The following is a 9,611-nucleotide window of genomic DNA, read 5'->3' as shown; positions in this document are numbered from 1 at the left end:
CAAGATGACAAAATGGCAGCCTTGTTTATTAAAGCAGAATCACAGCATTGTCTCCATCTTCTTCTTCAGCTGAATGAAGACCCCTGAAATATACAGTATTAACAATATAGAGATGGAGGGCAAAAAAGGAGTCAAGTGTTTTTCATCAAAATAAATTATCTACATACAGGATTTTTCTTAACATCTAAAAATGTAGAAATTCCAAACTGAGAAAACAAGAATTACCTTAAGAACTTCCATTATGTACAAATATTATAAAAACCTTACAGACTATCAACTTATGCAAAATCCCTTTTCAAAAATTAAAAGCTTCTTTACAAAACAGAGAGCAAAACTGCAGTTATTTTGTCTGTAGTTTTCTTTACAAGGAAGAAAATGTTATTTTTTTTAAAAAAAAATCAATGATAAATTCTTAATAAACATTAAAGTCTTCTAAATAAGCAATGTTATTTCCCCAGAATGAGGAAATGCTGGCTATTCCTAAAAAGTAAAAGTAATTGTAGTGCACTCTTTGGTAACAAAAAGACAGTTACTGTTGAAACTTTCAAGTGATATGTTATTCAAAGCTCTTCTCCCTTTTTGACATACACTAACAATACAGTTTAATAGAAAAGGAAAATGTATTCTTCACAGTTCTATGGTGTAAGTTCTCCAATGTTGCATTTACTTTAAAACCGAAACATTATTGGCTGCTTATTATGTTTCCCCTGAATATATCTATATCCCCCATTATAAGCCTGCAACTATTTTAGGTCCCCAAAAGGATACCTCAAAATTTATTCAGAGAAACCACACAGAATAAATGGCTTCTGAAGACCAAGCAGATGGATTGTAATATGGCTGCACAGCAGTCACTTCTGTATCACAAGTTTTTTTTTTCTTTTCCAGGTGTAATTTTCAAAATTTAAACCAAACCCTTCTTATGTTATTAGGACATGGTTAGCTCATAAGAGGAGACTAGATCACATCAGAAACAGCAGTGGGACAACGCCAGTCCTGCTAACTAATAGGCTGCACATTTCTTTCAAATAGTCCCTGTGATAAGTTTACTAGGTTTTATAAATATAATACTTAAAATGTTACTGCCACCTGTACCACAGAAGCTTCCCGTTGTTGTTTTTGCAGAGTTTTTTACACTCTCAAAAAAAGAAAAAAGAAAAGTAAGCATGCTCAAACTAGAATCCAAGAACTGTCATTACTATTATTATTGTTATTATTAAGGCTTGAATGCAGAGGTCTGGTTATTTCCAAACAAAAAAGTCAGTCCAATTGAGTTGAACAGAATATCAGTGTACTGCATCATCTATACAGTAAGTATCCCATACACAAATTCACCCTAAATTGTACTTAGACTTGGTGCCTTCCTTGTTACATACGAAAGTCTAGCCTCTTAAACCTCATTTAAACTTTTTTTTTTAGTTTAAATGCTAATATTAAAAAAAAAATCAAAGCGCATTCTGTGTTACCCATTAAGATAACAAGTCCTTGAACATATTGTCATCCTCGGCAGAGTCTCTATTTTCATTGATATCCGTATCATCACTCTCAAATACATCGGGTGGTTCCTCTTCTGAAAACCTGCGAGTTCTGTTTTCTGCAGATTCACCTACTTCTACATCACCCTCACTGATAACAGTCATAGGGCTACTCTGGATCCGGTTTCGAGCACTATACTTGCTACTTGCGGCAGAGGGTGGGGTTCGAGATCTGCTGTATCTTGTGCTGGATAGAGACAGACTCCTTGGCATCAGGCCTTCACTCTTGGCCCATTCCTCCTGGGGCCTTTTGGTCTTGGTCGGGGAACCCGCTATGCTCTCACTCAGATCTCCGATAGAATCTACTTTGGCTCTTTGAAATCTTGGGTCTGTATTCTTTAGCATCTCTGCTGCGGACATACGAGAACTGGTGTCGGAGCGGCTCCCTTTTTTAAGAAGGAGAGCTTTGAAGTTGTCGTTGCTGGTGCTGCTCTTGCGAATATTTCTCTGAATTGACCCCGCCTGCCTCGGAGAAAGCAGGTTTGGGGAAGAACCAGTAGGGGTAACTGGAGGCGATGGAGAATGATTTACAGCGTGATCTTCCTCAGAATCTTTGCGGCCAAGGACTTTCCTTTTGGATCTGTGATTGTGAGTTGGAAAAAACCAGGGGAAAAAAAGTTACTAGCTTCTCATCTAAGAACTTATTTTGCATCCCAATATGAAAAAGATAATAAAGTAGTCCTCATTTAGTGACTGCCTCAGGTGGTGACTGCAATTACAACAGTGATGAAAAATTTTATGACCAGTCCTCATATTTACAAACTTCACAAGAGTGAGCTCTTATGTAAAACAAGAGTTAGCTGAAACACAGTTATGATTTCACTTTATGACCACCTTACTTGATAATCAAATTGTTGGTCCCAATTGTGGTCACTAAATGAGGACTATCTATACTTGTTAAGCAGGAAATATATGAATATAGTAACTACTGTTACTGAACTTACAGGAAGTGTAGTTTTGGCAAAAATTGAATTGTATGCCATATTTCAGACATAAAAGTGTTTTTAATTCCTGGGCACACATCTAAACCGAACATTATGCATGTAATTTAAAAGTTTCTTCTGTTGTTGTTTATTTTGTAAAACAAATATTTGAAACTTGCTAAACATTACTTTTAATGAACACATATTTCCAATCTAATAATCTCTTCCAAACTGAGGACAATTTACAAAATGTGCACTAATATGCATTTCCCAATGAAATTGCCAAGGGAATGGAATTAATGAAATCAAAATAAAATTTATAAGCTCTGTGGGAAACCATCAAACCAGCAAGCACTTCACTTTCCTATTAAACAGCAATTAGCAAATGGGGCACTAAATAGTGTTTCACTATTTAGCAACAGCACTCAACTAACTACATTTATGGTCACATGGTGAACAGGATATTCATTAAAGCAACAAGGGTATACATGGAAGCGAAAAAACCCCAGAATATATAGTTTAAAACAGGGAACAAACATGTGATCATCTGAATTGCATTCCAATACAAACTGTAATACCAAGCATGTGTGTCCAAGTACAACAACAATCTTTAAAGTAACTCAGAAATAATTATTGGAATAAGTATGGCGTAGTTTCTGGTCTCTGCTGCAGTAGACTTGAATTACTGCTTGCATTTAATTAGACACAGTGTAAGGCAGCCCCACCAATATAATTCCATCCATGGAAGCAATACCCATCACAGAAGAGGAGGGTACCAATTCAAATAGGATAAGCCTCCAGATAAAAAAGGAGGGAGGGGAGTGATGCAATACAGTGGTGGAGAAGAAAACTGTATTATGGTTTCTGGAAACATAATACTATAATTATAGATTCTAACCAGCATATTTTTGATGATATATTCTGCCCCTAAAAGAAAAGTTAGGTTGTATATTTTTATGTACTTGCAGTAGTACACATCAGCAAGAAATGTTAAGAACAATGGAAAAATGTTCTTTTTCCATATTCAGTTTGACAGGGAGAACAATTTGTTAATACAAAATCAGAAAAGATTGGGAATGCAGATAGTATCACTGTTGTATCATTGTAGCAAATTGAGCGGTGATACATTCACATTACACTGTGTTGTAATAATAAGATCAGCATTAATACAAACTGTCGTTCTCTATTTCTGTCTTACACAAATAATCTAAACAGCACCTGTTGTTTTATAGAACTGTGCAATACAGACCCCCCCTTAAAGAGCATCATCCAGAAAATTAAAAAACTTAGGAATACAAAACTATGCAATTTAAAATTTCACTTATGAAAATGTAGTTTTTTCCTAAGGCCTCTATTATGTACCGTTCTTTCTGTATTGCCTGACAAGAAGCCTCCTCTGACAAGCATGTAAAATCTGTGACCAACAGAATGATAACATGTATAATATAACTGATTTTAATTGATACTATGGCATTAGTTAACATATGGCTACCTATGCCATATGTACAATACAATATGTAATATGAAGGCGCCTAAACAATAACACTTTGGAAAATGCAATGGTGATAGAAAAGCACACACTTTATTAAAATGTTCTCTCACATATAGTTTTTTTCTCTATTTTATTATTTTTTTTATCCTGTCTTTATTACTTTATAAGTAGCTCAAGGCAGCGAACCTATACATAATATTCCTTCTTTCTCCTATTTTCCTCAAAAACGACAACCTTGTGAATGCTTGACTCAAAGTCAGCCAGCCGGGTTTCATGCCTGAGGCAGAATTAGAACTCAAGTCTCCCGCTTTCTAGCCTGGCCCCTTAACTGCTAGACCAAATTGGCTCTATTTTTGGTCTTACTCTTATCATCAGGTTGACTGCTATTCTGGTTATACCCAGCTATTTTATGTACCTACATTTTTTTAATGTCAAGGGAATTTTTTATTTGTTTTTAGTCTGTCTATCTGTCTTCTTCCTCTTTTTCTTCTTCTTCTTCTTCTTCTTCTCCTTCTCCTCCTCCTCCTCCTCTTCCTCCTCTCTCTCTCTCTCTCTCTCTCTCTATCCCCCCCCCACCCTCTCCCTCTTTGGAAAGTATTCTCAATTTTCTCACTACACTAACAAAAATTCTCTTTTACAGAATTAAAATTGACAATTGTGTCAAAAAAAAATATCCCAAATTGTCATGAAATCAAATCTTAAACTGTCATGAAATAGCATAGTCCCAGCAGCAAAACTGTTCTTGCTGTCATGCTTTAACATTGCAGGACCCTGCTGCTGTTACTGGATTAATGAAAGATGGTTGGTAGGTCTGTCATGGGCCCTGCAAGTGATGACATGATGCATGTGTAAAAGGGTGGGCCTTGCATGATGACACTGCTGTCATCAAACAACCCATGACTACCCTTCCCCATGCAGACACAGGAAGACACTATTGATTGCAAAATATAAGTTGGACAAGATTTAAAATTATCTTTATAATGGTTCCTATCCTTTGAAAGTCAACAGAACATTCTATCACACTGGGACATAGCAAGAAAATCTTTGTGCCTTGAGTAACTAAAGTGTTGTAGTTCCTGTGCATATGAATAAAAGCAGGCAACATCTTGGTGTGTATTGGGCAGTCACTTTCAATTTTACTTTGAAACCAGCTCAATAAATGGCAATAAATGACCACTAGATGGAACCAATGCTTCATGCAGGATACTACAAATTGTTAATACAGTACTTTCTCTATTGAAGTTCCTGAAGCCTCTTTAGAGGATGTTGGCTTCTAAAAATTTATCACCAAAGAACCTTCTTGTAAACAAAATGTTTACATTGACTTCATCCAGCCTTCCTGAACCTGAAAGTTCTGCGGATGCATTGGACAATAACTCCCTCAAAAGATGTTCATAATTCAAATCATTCGGGGGAAACTAAAGTACTTGAAATGTGTACCTATAATCATTTCCCCTTTTTAAATTAAGAAAGAATTGGATTAAGGATAGGGTTTGTCGGTATTGCACGTTTCAGTTGATAAAGCAGCATGTCATCTTTAATTAAATTATGGCAATCTCTATTCTGGCTACTGTCCTATGTTTTTTCCTTATGGTGGTTATATTGTGTTTACTTGCCAGTTTAAGCCAAGCTTGCCATGAAGCATTAGAGTTGAGCCTCTGTCCCAAACTGCGCCAGGAGTAAAAAAAAAAAAAAAAAAAAAAAAAGAGAGAGAGATGGAGGGGATGAAGAGAAAGAAAAAGCTACATAGAAAAAGCAATAGTGTATGTTAAATCATGTAGACTGAGACAAGAGTACAATCAAAGAAGGAATCACTGGCACCAAGAAGAGACCATGGCTGATCATGTAATAAAACATGATTTTGTTGGTAGGAGAGTTAAATTTTAAAATGAATGAAACATTATTGTAAAGCAATGAAAGGTATTATCCCTACATATAAGGGATGTGGGACACGGATGTATTAATTAATGAAAATTGGAAAGCACAAATGTTATGATAGAAGAAATATACTAAAGAAACTACAAAGGACATACAATGAAGTAACCTTATAAAAACAATTTAAGCAGTACCTGTGAATGGCTGCAAAAAGATCCTCAGTCGTTCTTGGTCGACTTGGCACTGCCATTATCTCACTGCCTTCCCCATAGCTTGGCCTCTGTAGCAAAAAGCTGGCTGCTGCATCTGCTTCAATTGCTTCAACTAAAATACGAGAATGAAAAAAAACAAAAACCCAAGCACAAATGTAATCTAATGCAATAGTTAACAGAATGGCAAATGAACAAATACAGTCTGTACATTTCTCACAAACTGTGCAACAATCGGACCTATCTTTTCATAACGTTCTCAGTTAACTGGTGTCCACGAAAGGAACATGAAGAAAATTAATCCCTGGTTAAAGTTTTTGGATGGAATCAAAGTGGAACTATTCCCCCAATAAAGAAATCATCATCACCTTAGTTTAGAACCTATATTTTACACCCAGGAATTTTTTCAGAATAGGGATAAAGCTAATGAAATGCTATCTAATAAGGTTTTTTTTTAAATAAAAGAATTAGGTAATAATTTCATTATACCCATAGTAATCCAAGCTTTCTGGTTTTCCTTAAGACTAGTATGAAATTATATAGACGACATGTAATCTTTATCATATAAAAGTAAAAATCTTTACTGTTCTTATGATGTGACTCTCCATAATTCCAAATGTGATTGGTGACTAATAGACTAGGTGAAAAGACAAGACACAATGGAAAAAAACTTACAACTTTCATCCTCTTGAGAAAACTGCTTCTCTGCTCCAGAGATGCTGTCTACATTTCTGTCTGGACTGCTTCGTTCACATGAGGAAGCCGTCTCTTCCTGCCGAGGCTGCAGAATAGGGACCCTGGTTTCACAGGAGATAGGACTCGCAGTTCGTCCTTCTGAGACAAGATTGTTGGACTCCATTTCATAGGAACCGAATCCATCCATAGGATAATTGTTAACCTGGCTGTACTGTGCAATTTCAGCATCCTTCATAGCTGTACTTGGAATGCTTTTTGCTATTTCACCCACAGCTATTTTCTCTGTTGTAACATCAGGCTGTGGGGGTGGCACAATCAGGAACAGTTTGGGTTTCTTTGAAACAGGCGGTGGTTTCTTGTTTGGCAATATATCCTGAGGCTTGCTGAGAAATCCAGATTGTTCCTGAAGGGATGAACCTGCAAGATTACTACGACAGTCTTGGTTCTGCACCAAAGCTTCTCCTGCTTGGTCTGGTTGTGACTCTCTGGCAAATGAGTTAATTATGCTTATTGCATTTCTGGGCATTTTAGCACTGATAGGTTCAGACCTTCTGCTATTTGGGCAACAAACAGAAGCTCTCTGGGCTTCACCCCCAACTGCATCCAGCATGTCACTGTATCCTCCTGACAAATGTGATTTGAAAGGCAACTCAGCAGGAAAAGGATCCCGGTTTTTTTCCTGAGGACTTGCTTTGGAAGCAGACTCATCTGACTGCTCAACCTCTGACTTCACAGCTTTCTTCACTGACCTCAGCTGTACCATCTGGAGAGCTTCAGTAGTTATTAGTGGCATTGCAGGCCTTGGGACATCATCCTTATTTAAAGGCTGTTTTGCATGGTTGCAAGAACCTTCCAAATTATGTTTCTTGAAAGAGTATGGTACAGGTTTGTGGCCATCTCTCATGAACTTGGGATCCAAGGGTGGGGCTGGGGGAGGAACTGTAGTTGGAAAAGTGGGTGGGAGGTGAGGAGAAGAATCGGGAAGTAATGAATGAGAAGAATGATTTGAAGTATCTTGATTTTTAAACCATCCAATATTCTGAGGAAAAGAAGTGTTTGTGACAACATCTGGGGGAGGAGGTGGAAAATTTGGTGATCCAGGTGACTGGGGAAGATCAGTAACATCTGTTAGGGGAGGTGGCGGGGGAGGAAGAAGAGGGTCATTGGAAACTGAAGATAGTAGTGATGTTGATGTAACTGGAGGGAAGCTCAGGGTAGGATCAGGTTTCTTCATAGTTCCTTCAGCAGAGGTATTTGATGACAGAGAGGTGGAAGAGGAAGACACTGAAACCGAAGACAGCAGACTTGATTTTCTTTCAGGCACTCTAGGCTTCATCTTGGACTTCGCATTTCCTGTTGACATAGACTTTAGAATGACAGGCACTGGTGTAAGTGCTGTGGGTGTGTTGGACTGGCTAGAATACCCACTAGATGGCGATGTAACTCTCTGTGATTTTTCTGGAGAAATAGCTTTTGTTTTGGCCACTCCAGAGGGCACTTGTGGTATAGAAGCCCTTGACCCATCATTAAGGTGACTAACATTAAAATCAATTAACTTTGGTACAGTATTAGAGGAATGAATTGCTGTGGATTTTAAAGGGTCATCTGGAATCCCAGGGTAATCACTGTAGTAACACCACTGGTCAGTGTATTCTGATTTGATGCTACTTGTGTCACTCTGGGCTGGGGTGACTGCACAGATGGAATACATGTTCAGTCCTGTGCCAGACATCATGCTGCTACTGGCACTGACAGTGCTCTGGCTACGAGACCGCAGCACCCAAGGATCGTCATAATCACTGCTGGGACTTTGCGACGGTGAGCTGCCATTTTTGCACTGGAGGTTCAGTTGCAAAGAATGTTGAAGGCTAGCTATCAGCTTATCATCCAGTACTTGTCCGCTGGACTGAGGTTTGTTCTTGGGGATTCTTCGAAGAGAATCTGTTCTGGATGGTGGGAGAGGTGGTTTTTTTGCCTTTTTAAAGGAAATGCTACGTGTGAGTGACTTGTCATTGGAACTTGCAAAATCTTCCAGAGATTTCTTCTCAGTTCCAGCAAACACATTAATGACACTATGCCTGGGATTTGCAAAGCCATTTTCGCTGCAGCTTTTAATAGACTGGACATCTGAATCCACATGCATGGAAGGGTAACAGACATCACTGTCCACAGAATATAAAGAGTGTGAGTCTTCTTTGGCTAAGACTCTTTCAAGGGTGTCAGAGCTGGAGCAACCTGGAATGGCACATTTTGACATGTGTAAGGTAGTAGTGTCATTTCCACAATGTTTGGCCACTCCAGAGGGCACTTGTGGTATAGAAGCCCTTGACCCATCATTAAGGTGACTAACATTAAAATCAATTAACTTTGGTACAGTATTAGAGGAATGAATTGCTGTGGATTTTAAAGGGTCATCTGGAATCCCAGGGTAATCACTGTAGTAACACCACTGGTCAGTGTATTCTGATTTGATGCTACTTGTGTCACTCTGGGCTGGGGTGACTGCACAGATGGAATACATGTTCAGTCCTGTGCCAGACATCATGCTGCTACCGGCACTGACAGTGCTCTGGCTACGAGACCGCAGCACCCAAGGATCATCATAATCACTGCTGGGACTTTGCGACGGTGAGCTGCCATTTTTGCACTGGAGGTTCAGTTGCAAGGAATGTTGAAGGCTAGCTATCAGCTTATCATCCAGTACTTGTCCGCTGGACTGAGGTTTGTTCTTGGGGATTCTTCGAAGAGAATCTGTTCTGGATGGTGGGAGAGGTGGTTTTTTTGCCTTTTTAAAGGAAATGCTACGTGTGAGTGACTTGTCATTGGAACTTGCAAAATCTTCCAGAGATTTCTTCTCAGTTCCAGCAAACACATTAATGAC

General features: G+C 38.5%; 1 protein-coding gene across 1 annotated transcript in view; it reads right to left on the bottom strand.

The window, feature by feature from the left end:
* The window catches only part of NHSL1 (NHS like 1), a 163,315-nt gene continuing 153,704 nt past the window's right edge, over positions 1-9,611 (bottom strand). Inside the window, exons 8-10 of the mRNA XM_058170855.1 lie at positions 6,710-8,965; positions 6,020-6,149; positions 1-2,115 (exon numbers count right to left, since the gene is read on the bottom strand). Of these exons, the coding sequence (XP_058026838.1) occupies positions 1,470-2,115; positions 6,020-6,149; positions 6,710-8,965 (3,032 nt within the window). The 3' untranslated portion in view covers positions 1-1,469. The remainder of the gene's footprint in view (positions 2,116-6,019; positions 6,150-6,709; positions 8,966-9,611) is intronic.

Source organism: Ahaetulla prasina, chromosome 1 (genome assembly GCF_028640845.1).
Source record: "Ahaetulla prasina isolate Xishuangbanna chromosome 1, ASM2864084v1, whole genome shotgun sequence".
Lineage (NCBI taxonomy): Eukaryota > Metazoa > Chordata > Lepidosauria > Squamata > Colubridae > Ahaetulla > Ahaetulla prasina.
The sequence above is the reverse complement of the archived record's forward strand: the minus strand, read 5'-3'. Positions and strand labels throughout refer to the sequence as shown.